The 16,651-nt window shown below is 38.1% G+C and overlaps 1 protein-coding gene and 1 long non-coding RNA gene across 6 annotated transcripts in view; one reads left to right on the top strand and one right to left on the bottom strand.

Annotated features, from left to right (window-relative positions):
* Positions 1 to 10,409, bottom strand: part of LOC137006380 (uncharacterized) — a 70,986-nt gene extending 60,577 nt beyond the window's left edge. Inside the window, exon 1 of the long non-coding RNA XR_010892506.1 lies at positions 10,280 to 10,409. This is a non-coding gene — a long non-coding RNA (uncharacterized lncRNA). The remainder of the gene's footprint in view (positions 1 to 10,279) is intronic.
* The window catches only part of prox1a (prospero homeobox 1a), a 40,284-nt gene continuing 33,364 nt past the window's right edge, over positions 9,732 to 16,651 (top strand). For 3 of the 5 annotated variants that reach the window (XM_067367079.1, XM_067367082.1, XM_067367083.1), the window contains exons 1-2: positions 10,326 to 10,680; positions 13,169 to 14,966. In XM_067367079.1, the coding sequence (XP_067223180.1) occupies positions 13,237 to 14,966 (1,730 nt within the window). In that variant the 5' untranslated portion in view covers positions 10,326 to 10,680; positions 13,169 to 13,236. The other 2 variants (XM_067367081.1, XM_067367080.1) reach the window with 2 other exon arrangements.

Below are 16,651 nucleotides of genomic sequence, written 5' to 3'. Positions count from 1 at the left end.
AAGCAGGACATCTGGCTGGTGTACAGTGGCAACAGGTATTGTTGTTATTGAATGGAATCTGTGTTAGTAGGCCTGACTGATTCCACTTTCACCTCTGCTGCTACATAAAGAGAGCTTCTAAGAATCATCATGTGATTCAGTTTTTCTTTATCTAAAAAAAAAACACAAATACACTGTAAAAAATATACAGTTAAATTTACGGGAAAAAATCCTGGCAGTTGTGATTGTTGTGCTGTAAAAAATATTGTGACGATGTTTCAAGTTTTACAGGATGTTTGTATATTTTATACCTTATAACCATACTCTAAAAAATGCTGGGTTAAAAACAACCCAAGATGGGTTGAAAATGGACAAACCGAGTTGTTGGGTTAAATGTTTGCCCCATGGGTAGTTTCATTTAACCCAACTATTGTTTAAAAATGACTATATGACTGTCTTAAAATGAACCCAAAGTATGTTGGAAATTAACATTTATTAATATGTTTAATGACATTGGGTTAAAACAGCCCAATTGCTGCATGGGTTTGTCCATTTTCAACCCAACTAGGGTTGTTTTTAACCCAGCATTGAGTGTATATTTCATTCAGTGATATAATGTTAATATACATACTTTAACCATTTTAGTATGGAGCTAATGAGCAACTAGTTAAAAGTGAGAATTGTTCTCCATACTAAAGTGTTACCTATATATTTTTTTTATTCAATTGCATTTATTCAAGTCAACTCATGGAGCGGTTTGAGAACCACTGCTTTATAGAAATAATACAAAATGCTTGTATGACCCTGGGCAACGTCTATAAATAAGTTTTGACCATGTTTTATGAACAGTCCACCCATGATGAACTCTGATTCATCATGTGTGTTTCTATTGTGCCACCTGTATTATTGTGGTGGTTATGATTAAATTTTAAGGTTTAAAAAATGTTAAAGTATGTATATTAACATTATATCACTCAATGAAATATACACTCTAAAAAATGTTGGGTTAAAGACAACCCAAGTTGGGTTGAAAATGGACAAACCCAGCCATTGGGTTGTTTTAACCCAATTATATTAAACATATTAATAAATGTTCATTTTCAACATACTTTGGGTTCATTTTAAGACAGTCATATAGTCATTTTTAAACAAAAGTTGGGTTAAATAAAACTACCCCTGGGGCAAACATTTAACCCAACCACTGGGTTTGTCCATTTTCAACCCATCTTGGGTTGTTTTTAACCCAGCATTTTTTCAGAGTATATGGTTATAAGGTATAAAATATACAGGCATCCTGTAAAACTAGAAACATCGTCACAATATTTTTTACAGCACAACAATCACAACTGCCAGGATTTTTTCCCATAAATTGAACTGTATGTTTTTTACAGTGTAATTGTATTTTTTTTTTAGATAAAGAAAAACTGAATCACATGATGATTCTTAGAAGCTCTCTTTATGTAGCAGCAGAGGTGAAAGTGGAATCAGTCAGGCCTACTAACACAGATTCCATTCAATAACAACAATACCTGTTGCCACTGTACACCAGCCAGATGTCCTGCTTTCTGTGCATGTCCACACCAGTGTTCAGCAAAAGACCACATGGTTTTATCCTGTTTCACTGATGTTTTTGAACTAATGCTGCTTTGAAGAACTGCGCTGTCATTTTTCTTATGAGGCAGGCCATATTACAAACTATAATAACACGTATTTATATTTTGCATGGCAGCTCCGAGCAGACCTCTATGCATTTTCCAAATGTCAGTATCACATTGTAATTATGGAAGCAAATCTTCTGGGAGAATAATTATAAGCATCCCGTACACTGTTTTTTTTTTTTCTTTCTTTCTTTTTTTTTTTTTTTCGTTTTTCATTTCAGCGCCAAAAAAAAGCTTGTAAACAAACCGCAAAGCACCACGAGAGGTCGAGCAGTTTGAGTGCATCGCCATTCACCTGTACTGCTAAGCTAAATCAAGCATGGGGCATTTCAAAGACTAATTGCCAGGTACATCTCAGCAGAAAGAAGTGTTTATGGGTAATCATCAGCAGGTGGGGTGCTTAATATGGTGGATGGGTGGCCAAAAAAACCAATCCGTTTTACCAAGCCATGGAAAATGACCCAAATAAATGCAGTACGCTCTGAGCAAAACCTGGAAACCTTGCAGCTAAATGAATCCCTAGTTTTCCCTTTGACTATTGGACATCATCTGAATCTGATGTATAATTTTTTATTTTGATACCAGACCAACTTTTGATTTGTCCAAATTTCAGTATGACGCCATTTGTTCAATACATTTTTTGTGATGAATGTCTACACCTAGCATTTTCTTATTCGTTTAACATTGTTGAACTCGATCCCCTTTTCTGCAAATAAATGCAGATATTGTTGCTTACAGCCGTGACCTGATGTAGCTCCGCCCCTAATCAACGAGATTACTGCTTGAGTCAATTTGAACAGTGCATTATTTGATCCAGAGTCAGAAATAGACATATTAGTAAGTGCATTAACATAATCAGACATTAACCATTGCATTTGCCGCACAGTAAGTAAGGTATCATGTCCTCCTTAAAGACAAATTTCATTCAGGTAGAGTGAGCATAACCCTAATTAGTAATTATATACTTATTTTCACTATATTATGTCAGGGCAATATCCTTGTTATCGTACAAACAGCCTAAGGCTTTTCCTTACGTGCTTATCGGAAGAAAGAGGCAAAGTGTATTGTGATTCCAGTGAGGGAAGAATAAGGATAATCCTAATTGATTTTCATTAAGTGCACTGCTTTAGAGCCCATGACTGGCCTACTTTCTCGACATTCAAATTAATCCCTTATCCCCGTTTTTATAGGAGGAAAAAAATCCTAAGGACTGTCTCAGTAGCGATTTATGTGTTCATCAGTTTGATCAAAAAGAAGAGGATGAACACTAATTGTCTATTGTTTTTATGATTATTCATTCTCTGTATCTCTGTCATCCATTTTTTGCTATTGAAGTGTTCGTAACACACAGAATAATATGTCGTGGCATAATTTGAACGGCCTCTTGGTGCTTGATGATGCTCATGTGAACAGTACTTCTTTAACAGACTCTCAAATACAGTTACAAAAATATGGCTACAAATAATCCTAAAGGGCATTAGTGTTGTTTAACCAGAAAGAGGCCAATAAATTCTTTCTTAATGTGCGCAATATATAGCTTTTTGAATACAATCGAGTGAGCACCATCACTTTTTAAAATGTACACTCTAAAAAAATGCTGGGTTAAAAACAACCCAAGTTGGGTTAAATATGTGTTAAATATTATATATAATTTTTTTTTTTTTTTTCATGATTTGTTATCACAACATTTTTTCTTTTATCAAATCAACTTAATGTGGTTCAGTAACATAATATTTTGAGTTTATGTTGATTAAACCAATCGCCTTTATTGTATTAACTCAAATTTTTCATTTCAATGAACTCAACCAGGTAACTTTTTTAAGTTAAACCAACAATTCTTTTTTACAGTGTAGTAATTATGTCTAATTTTAATTTCCAACATATTTTGGGTTCATTTTAAGCTAGCCATATAGTAATTTTTAAACAATAGTTGGGTTAAATAAAACTGCCCAGCATGTTGGGCAAACATTTAACCCAACCGCTGGGTTAAGACGACCCAGTTGCTGGGATTGTCCATTTTCAACCCAACTTGGGTTGTTTTTAACCCAGCATTTTTAGAGTGTAATAATCAAAAGGTGGACATTTTTTAATAAGCTATTTAATAAATGTTTATTATTTAATTATTATTTATTAAACTTATTAATAAATGTTAATTTCATTTTAAGCGAGCCACATAGTAATTTTTAAACAATTGTTAAAAATAACCCAAGTTGGGTTAAAAAATGGACACACCTAGCGATTGGGTTAAATGTTTGACTCAACCTGCTGGGTCAAAACAACCCAATTGCTAGGTATTTTTAACCCAGCATTTTTTTACAGTGGCATAAACAAAATGCTAAAAATTTTACCACTCAGATTTCCTAAAAATTTTCCATATCATGTATATCAACAGATCGGACTGTAATGGATTTTTTTTTTCTTTTATGTTTTAAGCAAATTTGCTTGTTAAATAGCAACAGCGTGTTTATTTTCATTTTATTTAGATGCACTAGCACATGAGCTGACAATTTCATCAAGGCTAACAACCCTTTCAAAAGGACCTCTCCCTTCAATGCTTTTTTTTTTTTTTTTTTTTCGGGGCCATTTCCAGCATTCTAGGTCTTTTTTTTTTTTCTTCACAAAGTGGAAAACATGGAAATAAAACAACAAAAATAAGCCCCCCTGACAAACTGGACGAGTTCAGTGAAGTTGCAGGAGGACTGGAGTGGAGAGGAAGCAGATAGGATTGTTTGCTGAAAAGGCTGCCTCAGTTCAGTGCACTGGTGTCTGAAGACCTCTATTCATTCTGAAGGCCAGAGGGGCCGTGGCAGTCTGGGTAGGGTCCCGCAGGCACTGAGGCACGGGGCCAGGCCTGGTCCTCTCCGCACTGCCAACTCGCCTCAAACCCTGACCTAACGGCCAGACGCGACAGGAGGGAGCAGGAGAGCGAGAGCAATTTAGTCTCAGTGGCTACTCATTCATTCAAAAGCTTATCACAGGCAGGGCTCACGATTGTGTAATTACGTGTTAAGTTTAAGACCTCTGCAGTGAATTTTAAGGGGGAAAAATGCAGCAGAGAAATGAATAAATACATATGGACACTGTGGAGTAAGCAACTGGTTGAAAGATTGGATTGTTTTTGAAGGTTGCACAAATTAAAAGTGTTTTGAGTGCCTTGAGACAAACAGAAAAAGAGATTTCAGGTTTTTAAAGTGGATATAAGGGGAAAAACGAATAATAAAATAAAAGTAATGCCATTTGAAAATGACTTTTAAGAGTTTAGCTGCTGTTTCTTAAGCTATGGACACAAACTGAGATTTATGATCTATAGATTTGTTTAATACCCATATAGAAAGTGCCTCGTTTATGAGACCATATGGTTTTCTATCCGCATTTACTAAAATAGTAGGCGACTTTTTTAATATACAAATGGCCAATTTAATAAAGATCTCTTTCTTTTGATCCTACCATCATTTTTTTGCTGTCGAAAGTGACCTTTCAACCTAGAGCGTGTTTGCTTTAAGGCTTCATGAAACAGCATTGATTGTTAGTGTTTACCATGCAGGGACAGTTTTGGTAAACAGTAGGTATAATCGTGTGGAATTAAGCCGGTATCTGATAGCACAGACTGGGGTTCATCAGTCCCACAAGAGTCCTAAACTTACTTCTGTCTCATTCGAGGGAATATCTCATGTTATATTGCTCGCCAGGCAGATTGTAGAGCCATTATATTCTGTTACCTCACATCTTCTCATCAGCCCGTTCTTTTGTTTTCCCTCCTTATTTTTCAGGTAATGGTTACATGTCGTAACATCATTTCCATGTCCCAATACCATATTCGATTCCCAGCTCTGACAGTCTTGTAAATGAATCCAGCATGTCACATTGTCACATCGAGAGCCTCCCATTTTCGCAGAGTACCAGGGGTCTCTTAAACACTGCCCACTCTTAGTGCCACATCCTTTTTCCTGAAGACCTCCAAGACCCCTTCAAGCATAAGAGCTTTTAGCTAGCCTGCGCTAATGTGTAGAATAATAGCTACTCCCTGAATCTTGATGGCCCCTGGAAGCTGACTGAATTTGTGCACAACAGCATCTACAGTGCAGTAATATTCCCCTTTTTATATCTATTCTTGTGTGCTGCCACCCCTAATCTAGTCTTATTACATCTCTCTCCTTCTATTCTCTTTGCCTCATATGGCCTTTCAATTTTAGCGTGATTAGTAAGGTGGAGGATATTATCTGTTCTGCTCAGAGACGTGACAGAATATTATGAAACAAGACTAATACTACAATTATGCAGTGCTTCACAACTAGAGACAAAGAAACTCATATTTTTTGTCATATCAGCATAGACTTTGGTAGTACTGTAATGCAAAATGTGCTGCAGACTACATGCAGTTATGACAGTACTCAAGGACTTTTGTTTGTTTGTGCTTTAACATTCATTTGAGAGCAGTTTCTCCTGTGGGGTCTCGCGTTAGGGTTCAGGTAGCGGGTCATAGATCAGCATGAAAGGGCGACGTCAGTGTCCACACAGCATTAGATCCTGTTTATCTGTTGGCAGTCTATCCCACTGATCCTCTCTTTACCACTAGCCCCCAGGACATCTGTAATCCACAGAAGTGACATATGAAGCCCAGTTGATTTCTTTTTTTTTGCCTTGTTTGTTGATATTGCATCTGAATTGCTAATTTATTTGGGCCATCAACTTTGGTCCTTTGAATAAACGTATGCTCTAACTGTGGGATGGATTAAAGTTATACAAACCCTCTTTCAGTCAGTTATGCAAACCGCAGCAGCTTACTATGAATAACTGATATATACTGGAAACAACACAACAACCCGATTTTATCCTGGGCAAAACACATTAAATAAAATAGAAATCCATCTCTGTGTCAGCTGCGTTTCAGGGTGGCCTTTAGACAAAACTGCCCAGAGAAGTGTCATAGTTGCCAAAAAAAAAAAAAAAAAAAAAAGTTGATGCTCATAAAAATTAGTTATGTAATATAGTTGAAATACACCTCTTCTAAAAAAACAAAGTGAAAGTCATTGTGGAGCTAAATTTCTGAAATTTGTAAAAGCAAAGACCTACTTGGCCTACTGTTTATAATTAGCCCATATTAATAATAATAATAGCTCCCATGTAGCAATAATTACATAAATAAAGTCTCAAATCCCACTCAGTTCAACATTACTAAGATTACTCGAACTCTACTAGACAGATCGACGGTGTGAATTGGGGGGGTGGGGCGACTATTCAGGAAGTGAAAACAAAAGGTAGCTATTGTTTTTACATATGAGTGTTTTTATACGTTTCAGCAGCGTTTTTTTTAAAAGAAATGTATCGTTAAACACGAAAATATGATCACAAAAATTGCGCTAAATGTAAATGCTAAATCGCTATTAAGTGAAGCTGTCCTCGTAGGTTGGTCAATCGGTGTCAGTATCGGAGTTACCATTGGTCATGTTGTTATTATTATTTTTTTTTTTACATAACAAATATATCACAATAATCGTTAGTAGGCTATTTCGTTAAATATCTTTAAGATATTAGCCGGTTAGCTTTTTGCGCTAGGGGCCCCAAAAGACAATTCGGAATTCGAACTTCAATTCGGAATTCGAACTTCAAACCGACTTAACTCAGAACATTTCTGACAGAAATGTTCGAATGTGTCAGTATCGGAGTTAGGCTATACCGTTCGTCGTGGTATTATTATTATTATTATTATTATTATTATTATTTTTAAATAACAAATATATTACAATAATCGTTAGTATGTCGTTTAATATATCTTTCCGATATTAGCCGGTTAGCTATCTGCGCCAGGGGCGCCAAAACACAATTCGGAAAGTGCGAGACGAATTTCAAACCGACTGAACTCAGAACATTTCTGAGAGAAATGGCTTTAAAAATGTCACTCCCCTTAAAGTCATTAAATAATTTGCTCAGTGGACAGATGTAGTCTGTAGAGTGAAGTCTAACTATAGCTGTCTAACTGTAGGCTAGCTGTTCAGGAGAATGAATGCTGAAACTCAGACAACAGAAAGCAAAAGAAGTTGCAGTACTATAGGAATTTACGTCGTTTCCCCTCCCAAAAAACATAATAATATGCGCTAATAATCTAAATTAAAATTAGTTATATGTCTTGTATATATTTAAATCCTTCTATTCTCGTAATCTTAATGGGCTGAGTGGAAAAAAGGACCGTGGAAGAGCAGGTGAGCACATTGTCTTTTCAAAATAGACGGCGTCGAGATACCAGTGTAATCTTTTTGTTGAGGTAAAGTTTCGTTTATTTTTTTTTTATTTATTTTTTTTTTTTTTTGCGGTCTTTTTGTGAAGGTAGGCCTATTCTTTTTCTGTCTACTGTTAAAAGCAACAATTGTCCGACTTGGCCGGTATTGTCGCGTAAATCAATCAGTTTCCGCAGACATCTATTTAAATATTATGATATTCGATATGATATTTAGGTGCTTAGCCTTTATCCCTCACGAAATACAAGCGAGTCTAAGACATTAGTGACTGAGTGTCCAGCAGAAAGGTGACAGAGAGATCAGAGGTGGCGGTGTTAATAAACAGGTTTCCTCTACACCTAAGAGGCGTTTTCCTTCTCCAAACACTATTGCTTTAATGTTGTCATGTATTTTTCCACTAAGCTCGCACTCCGAGCGTGCCTTTGGGGAAAGATGCTAACAAAATAAGTTGGAACACCTGTTTTGGAAAAGAAATTCACTGCAGAAAAAAAATCCTGCCTTCCCAGTCGTTTATTCACTCACAATAACATTTGCTTGCGACATGGAAACTGACTGAACAACACGCCTTTCCTTTTGTCCTCGTTTAAGGAAAAGAAAAGGGCTTGTTGCTGTGAAAGTGAATTCTATTCTAAACTTGAAGAAAAGTTTTTTTTTATTATTATTATCATTTTAATTATGAATAAAAAAACACTGATTGTACGTGTTGAAGGAGGAACACTGTCGGAAAAAAGACACTCACCATCAGGTAAAAATCTCGAGGGATGCATGTTATTAAAAATATGTAACATTGTAACCACGCTCATGTAGATAATAATCGAAAATAATAATATGTTTAATATTATAATAAATGTAGTAATAATAATAATAATAATAATAACTGAGGTGAATTGAATGCATTTGCAGATTTGCTTTTTTAACCCAAATTTATTTAAGAATTTTGATCAACACTGTTACAGTAGATAATCTCATTAATAGGTCAAACAGCTGCGCTGTTGTCATTTGCTCTGACAGCACAAACATGCTTTGGAATGAATGAGACCACTGAAATGTGCTTTGGAGGATTTTTCACATAGCGTTTTTTTTTTTTTTTTTTTTTTTTGAATACCACAATTAAATATGCCTGGTATCACACGAACTGCTTGATTTATTTTACATGTAGGCTAATATTGGCTACTACAATTGTTTAGTATCAATAAGTGTATTTTAATCATTACTCACGTCAATGTGCATTTCGTTCAAATGAGCTGATATAAGAACACAAGAGCCAGTGGCTTTAAATGAAAAGGGGGAAAACTTTTAAATTCACTGCGGAAAATGAGTAATATATGCAACGTTCTGAATACACTTTTTAATTTCAACAATGAGCAGGAACAGCGACTACAGAAAAGTAGGTTAAGGCTTTGAGAAATCTGCTTACATGCTGAAGCACCTGATAGGATGGTGAGAAATCAACATTTGATTGGCTAATGGCTCTCTAAATAATGTGTCCAAATAATCCTGCTTTTTTTTCTTCTTCTTCCATAACGCGGAACTTTATTTTAGCGTGGTAGTTCAAATTTATAAGCAAGACAGATATAAATGCTGTTAATATGCTGCACATTCACAGTCTGTGCATAAATCAAACCCAAAGAAAAAGGATAGACAACACTTTTCTATTCTATTCTGTTTTAAACACAATACTGTTTTGCAAGCTATGAGTCAAATGTCCATTAAGATAAGGACAGAATGCATTATATCCATTTGGTTATGTTTTAAACTTTACTGACTGATCATAAAAGCACGCGTAATGGATATGTGCCACATTTTACAAACAGAATCTCCCATGCGTTTTTGGATAATCTCACGGATTCATCTATGCAAGAAGTCGTCTATAACAATTTGTAGAACGATACCAGAGAATATTCCTTCATCTGTTGACTGTGGAGGCTAGGAGGAGGGATCTAAAGTAAGAGCAAGGTCTTAAGTAGAAAGAAGCCCATAGCTCAAAGACAACCTTGGCAAGCGAAACTATTTTCACGAACCCAGGCACGCACGAGGTCGAGGCTGCGGTCACTTCTCGGGGCCTGCATACCACATTTCATGAATGTTGTGAGTTGTGTCTTATTTATAAACATGGTGATGAAATATAGTATTCGCATTTATGAATTACATGATGATATAATATATATATATAAAAAAAAATATAATGAACTGTATTCACTTTTCTGGATAAAAAATAATAAGTTGCATTGCAAGTGCGCTTAATAGTACACATAAGTGCGATTTATATTTCAAATGCATCATGCTGAGCGTGCATCTAAGTATACATTTCAGTCAGCACATACAACTTTTGTTCATAATGTAAAGAATGACTTAAACAAAATCCACACAGAGAACACATATTGTTTAAAAAGTGCGTATCCTTACAGACATCCCACAAAGGTTCCAGTATCATTCGTTTTTGCTTGAGCGGAGTCTTCAACTTCACTTGTTTTGTATTCCTCTAAATCCAGCGGACTGCTCTTATTGGTAGGTGCGAGCGTTACATCACTGTGATTATGACGCGCCGTCTTCCTGCTTCCTTCAGCCGCGTCTTAAAGTGAATCTTGTTGGTTCGAGCGCGCGCTCTCAGCCTCCTCCTGGCCGCGTGCGCTGAGACATACAGTTTTCATGCAGAGAGAGGAGCGGCGCACAAGAGCTCTTTCTCTATCTCACTCTCTTCGCTCTCGCTTGTCCCGAGAAATTACAATATTCATCACGGGGCGAACAACCCTCTGTATTCTCTGTTACACTGTCGCGAAGAAGCTCAATTCGCTCTCATCTTCAGAGTAAGTAACCTTGTCATTTGCGCTCGCGCTGAGTTTTGTTCTACTGCTGGTGACTTTTCATGTGATGCGCTGTCTCGCTTTATCCTTCACGCTCTTCGGTTGCTATTATTTGAACTTTATCCTAAATTCGTATCATTTTGGAGGGATTGCATCCCTGTGTTTTCCGTGAAGTAAGTATAAATACGTTCTTTACGACTTTTTGGAGAGGCGACGCGAAACATTTGCGTTCAGTTCTGAACTTGCCGTTTATTCTTCGTTATAGGACAGTCTAGGTCTTGTGAGGTTTATGTCGTTTTCACATTTTCAGTAGCTCTGTTATTTCCTTTTGCTTATTGTCAGTCGTCTGTTGTTTTTCTGCCAATAACAAATTTCCTTGTCATTTGCATAGATGCGCTCGCTGAATTTACGTTATCTCGTACAAATAGAAAAAGGGGTTTCCAGCCTGATGTCATGGGAGAATCTTTTAAGTTATCAAATAACTTATTACTTTCTAGTTGTTTAGAAAGCCTCGCTATACTGCTTTAAAGAGCCGAGAGACGACAACAGTGAACTGAAGAGCCTACAATGTGATATCAAGAACTTTTTTTTAATCTCCAAATAGCCAAACTGACAACTACACAAATGGTTCTTGATAAGAAGGTGTTTTTTTTTTGTCTTCTGAAACTAAGGTGCTACAAAAAACCATCGATGAACCTTAATTTTTAAGAGCGTAAGCTTATACTGAGCCTCTGACTTTTACTGCCACTCCAGCTTGACGCGTTACTTCATCATCATCATCGTCGTTTTCTGACGTGAAAAACCAGATACATCAAAGCTTTGCTTCAGTTTACGGTTACATCAAAATCATTTGTTTAGGAAAGAGCTCTCGACGGATATACAGCCGTTTTAGATGTTTAGTGTCAAAATAATATTTTAGGTTTGAAGTGTAGTACATTAGCACTGTACATCTAAAGGCGGAATTTTTAACCATGGTTCTGAGGAGAAAATATATAAAACATGAACTAATGTCAAACTTTCTATTTTTTAACAATATATAATGTTAGTGAACGTTTCTGCTAAAAAGTTCTTTTAAAGTGTTACTTATCAAATCTAGCCTTTTTAGGGCTCTCTGTGTTGTCTGAGAGAACGAGCTGGGGTCTTTAATGGTTCAAAACTGCGATTTCCGAGAACTCACATAGCCTACATTTCTTGGCTAACACAGTTCCGAATCGTGCGTTTACATAAATATGTACTTGAATGAGTTTTGTTTTCTTTCTATCATAACTTTTTTTGGTTTTAAGTAGAACAGCTTTAAATATTTGGGGAGGTGCGCATAGGACGCAGTGGCCGTATGAGGTGAAATACATCTAAAACGGTCAGATTTTGTTGCCTTCTTGTCTTGACTTGTCAGATGTCTATATTTAGTGACAGCTGAAGCAGTGTATCCGCTCTATTTCATATCTTAAATGTAAACTTCTGACTATGTTTATGGTGCGTCTTCATTTAAGTTAAATATTTGCAAACGACTAGTTGTCAAATGGCCGTTCTGCTCAATATGAACACAATATCACATTGCATTAATGCAGTGATTCTTTTCTTTATAATATTTTTATTTGTTTGTTTAGAGGAAGTAGTTGCGTTATTAAATATCTGTTAAGCGCTTTAGTCATACTCACTGCGAGATGAAGTAGTCTATTTACAGTGCGTTACATTCATAATGAGCAAAGCTACATATTATGTGCTTTTTTATTATGCACGGAGAACTTTTTATCATCTGATTTTGAGCGTCATGAATAGGATAATGTTGGGCGATCTTAAATCACCGTCACCAGACTTGTAAAACGTACAATTGGCCTTTATTACACTGCATTATCCACAAAAAGGATTTTCTCAAATTAATTTGATCAACAACAAACCAGTTGTTTTGGAAACCCAGAATTTAATTAATGTAATGTATTATACTTGCTCTCATTTAGATAGGGGGATATAAGTGTCTGCTAATCTTCAAAAGATAGTAATAAGGGATAAGTGTCTTTGAAAATATGAACTGTAACTGTTTTACTGAGGGGGAAAAAATAAGGGTACCTCAGAACTTACCAAAGTGAACAAAGCCTGCAAGTTGGCTATGTGGGCACAATAGTGGCAGGACATGTCTGGCTAAACACAGCAGTATGATTTGTATCTTGTTCTTACATGAGAACTGTTTTTTTGGCATGCAGCTTTACACAGATTTAAGTATAACTTCTCCTTTCTTTCTTTCTTTTTTTTTTTTTTTTTGAGAGAGACTTTTAAAATAATTTTCAAATGACAACTTTATAAATGATCCTTAATTTATATATTTTTTACTCTTTTGTCAATTTATATTGAATGTAATGTAGACTGACTTCAAGCATTTTTAATACATTGTGTGTTGTTCTTTAAGACTATTTCAAACTGCATGTAGGATTGGGCACAAGAAACTTCGAGACATATAAAGAAAATTATTCATCAGTCCTTTCTTGTTGGCTAGGTTCCCAGGGTTCTCGAGCTGTGCCCAGCTGACAGGCTTTCAAAAATGGCACAATAACAGTTCCAGTGATGCCTGACCATGACAGCACATCCCTCTTAAGCAGACAAACCAAGAGAAGAAGAGTTGACATAGGAGTGAAGAGGACTGTTGGGCAAGCATCTGTGGTTTTTACCCGCACAAAAGCAACCTTTTTCAGTGCCATGAATCCCCACGGTTCCGAGCAAGATGTTGAGTGTTCAGTGGTGCAGCACGCAGACGGCGAGAAGTCCAACGTGCTTCGCAAGCTGTTGAAGAGGGCGAACTCTTACGAAGACGCTATGATGCCCTTTCCAGGGGCAACTATCATCTCCCAGCTCCTGAAAAACAATTTGACCAAAAATGGAGGCAGTGAGACTAATTTCCAGGGAAGTGGCCTCTCGAGCACCGGATCAGAGATCCAGCAGGAGGATGCTTGCAGCAACTCCTCGCGGGGCAGCCCTCAGGAGTGCCTTTCACCATTCAACAGGCCCTCCATGACCCAATTTGAAATGGAGAGGCTAACAGATGAGCATCTTAGGGCCAAACGAGCCCGGGTGGAAAACATCATCCGTGGGATGAGCCATTCTCCTAGCGTCACGCTCCGTGCAGGTGATAACGAGCGCGAGGGGGCAGCCCAGCCCCCGAGTCCTCGTGAGAACTACCGGGAAAACAAGCGCAAGCAGAAACTGCCACAGCAGCAGCAGCAGAGTTTCCAGCAACTCGTCTCCGCGCGCAAAGAGCAGAAGCACGAGGAACGCCGGCAACTGAAACTACAGCTGGAGGACATGCAGAAGCAGCTGCGGCAACTGCAAGAGAAGTTCTACCAGATCTATGACAGCACTGACTCTGAAAACGATGAAGATGGAAACATCTCTGAAGACAGCATGCGTTCTGATGGAATGGACAATCGTGCCCACGACTCTGTCCCAGATCGTTCCGACAACGAGATGTCCGACCTGGATCCAGGGCACTTCTTGGATCGAGCACGCGCACTTATTCGGGAGCACACCATGGTGACGGCGGGGGACAAACCCAAGCGTGATGGGTCACGAGGAAAGAGCCAGGGACCAACCTCCATGCATGCAGAGGGCAAACAGCTAGCAGAGACACTAAAACAAGAGCTCAATACAGCAATGTCCCAGGTAGTGGACACCGTGGTGAAGGTCTTTGCTAAGCCTCCACGCCCAGTTCCTCAGGTTTTCCCACCCCTTCAGATGCCCCCTGATCGTTTCGCAGTCAATGGAGAAAACCCAAACTTCCATACTGCCAACCAGCGCTTGCAATGTTTCGGTGATGTCATCATTCCTAATCCCCTGGACACTTTTGCTAGTATGCAGGTGCCCAACTCGAATGACCAAACAGAGGCCCTGCCTTTGGTAGTGAGAAAGAACTCTTCAGATCAGACCGGGTCTCTTCCCACACCCGGGGGTCACCACCACCCTTCCCTGCACCCCTCACCCTTATCTTCCGCAATGGGCTTTAGTCCTCCCTCTTTCCGCCATCCTTTCCCCCTTCCTCTAATGGGCTACCCTTTCCAGAGCCCCTTAGGTGCCCCAACAGGGCCTTACCCAGGAAAAGACAGGTCTTCTCCCGAGTCTCTGGATTTGTCCAGAGAGACCACCAGCCTACGGACCAAGATGTCGTCCAACCACCTCAGCCACCATCGTTCCATCTCACCAACGCACCCAGGGAATGAAGGCTTGTCCTTGTCCCTCATCAAGTCAGAGTGCGGAGACCTTCAGGACATGTCCGACATCTCTCCATATTCAGGAAGTACAATATCCTTTCCAAAAAGAGAAAAGCATATTTTGATTGTTGTATTTTTATTTGTTTAGATGAAAAAAGAATAATTGAGACATATGAATGACAGACAGATAAACTTAATTTCAATGAATCTCCATTAATTGGAGCATTCAAAACCAGTGTTCCTCTAGTAGCCTGAAGATTAAAAAGACCTCAGTGGATGGAGGCTTTTAAGTGTGCGCTATATGGAGAAGTGCTGAAAGGCCCCGCCGTGGCTAAGATACCTCCCATCTTCTCTGTTCTCACACTATCACAGGGAGACTCACAATAAAACCCCCTCTTTCATCACAGCGCATGCAAGACTTTGTACATAAATGCTCAAAGCAAATCATATTTCAAAGCCAGGAAGTAAAAGGACGAGTGGGATCCTTTGCATAGAGGCCCTAGAAAGTTGTGTTAGAAGGATGGTAAAAGATCCCTGTCAGTGGAGGAGCACTTCATTTAAGAGGATTTGTGCTCATTTAGTGTCAAGTGAAAGCAACAAGGGTAATAATGTCCCTACAGTTGAGCTTTGTAATTTTAAAAATTAATTCTCCCTTATATTTGCTTTTATTTCATACAATATGTGATCTAATGAAACAACAAAGCCCATTTCTTAGGAACACCACCAGCTTGTTTTAGGTAAAGGTGCACTGATAGCTGTTGCCTGGCAGTAGGTCTTTTCTTTTTATCCTGCTTCTCTGGTGTGAACAGGTGTTAGCTGCTTTTCTTTCAGCCCTTTCTCTCTTTTTAACCTTTTGCCAAATGCCTACTAGATCTTTTTGATTGAGGTAAAAATGAACAAAACCAAATGTTTCACACAATTTGATATGAAAAAGTTCTTAAAGTTCAAAATGAAGTTACTTAATTATTACATTTTATTTAAATTCATTGGCAAAATAATTCATCCAGGCAGGGATGCACTCTTCAGCTCAAAGGGCGTCTATCATTTCTGTAAGTATGCTTGCACACCTGCACAGTTGGGACCTGAACAACAACATCTCAATATTTGCAAAATAGGGTGTTTAATCAAATATGAATTTCTATTCAAATTCTAGAAGAAACAAGCAGCCAATTATCTTCAGCCATGGGCAGCATGATCTTCCTTGTCACGTGCTCTCTTTGCATCTCAAGAAAAATAGCCTTGTTCAGTTTCCCCCATCATTTGCATATAGAGAGACCAAACAGCTCTGGCACAGGGCTGTTGTAAGAATGGGGTGGGGGTGGGCGGCAGGTGAAGCCAGTTTGCATGTCTAATATAGTAGACGAGGACAGAGGTTCATGGTTGCGTTAGCTCCATGCTCAAGTGCTGAGGCAGCTATTGCGCACAGATTCAGGTTTCATCAATTAAAGCGAAGCAAAGAAAACGTGCACTATGAAGACATCACTCAGATCACTTTTCAAACTCGGTTGCCAAAGTGGTTTAATAAAAGACCTTCTCAATTTCAAAATCACTCTGCTGGTGGAATGACAAAATTCGAGTCCTTTCTGATTTAGACATTTTTATGTCCAAAGATTGCTGTGAAGCAGTATTATTTCTTTCAGCCGCCAATCTGAAAACACTTCCTATTCTTTTTTCGAAGCAAGAGCTAAAGTCTCAGCTGTAGTACATTTGTTGCTCTAATCTTTCATATTGCTGAACAGATGTCTAGCATTAATTTATGGATTTAGCATCCCTATGTT

This window comes from Chanodichthys erythropterus, chromosome 18 (assembly GCF_024489055.1).
Source record: "Chanodichthys erythropterus isolate Z2021 chromosome 18, ASM2448905v1, whole genome shotgun sequence".
In the NCBI taxonomy this organism is placed as follows: Eukaryota; Metazoa; Chordata; class Actinopteri; order Cypriniformes; family Xenocyprididae; genus Chanodichthys; species Chanodichthys erythropterus.
This window is presented reverse-complemented; position numbering and strand designations above follow the sequence as displayed.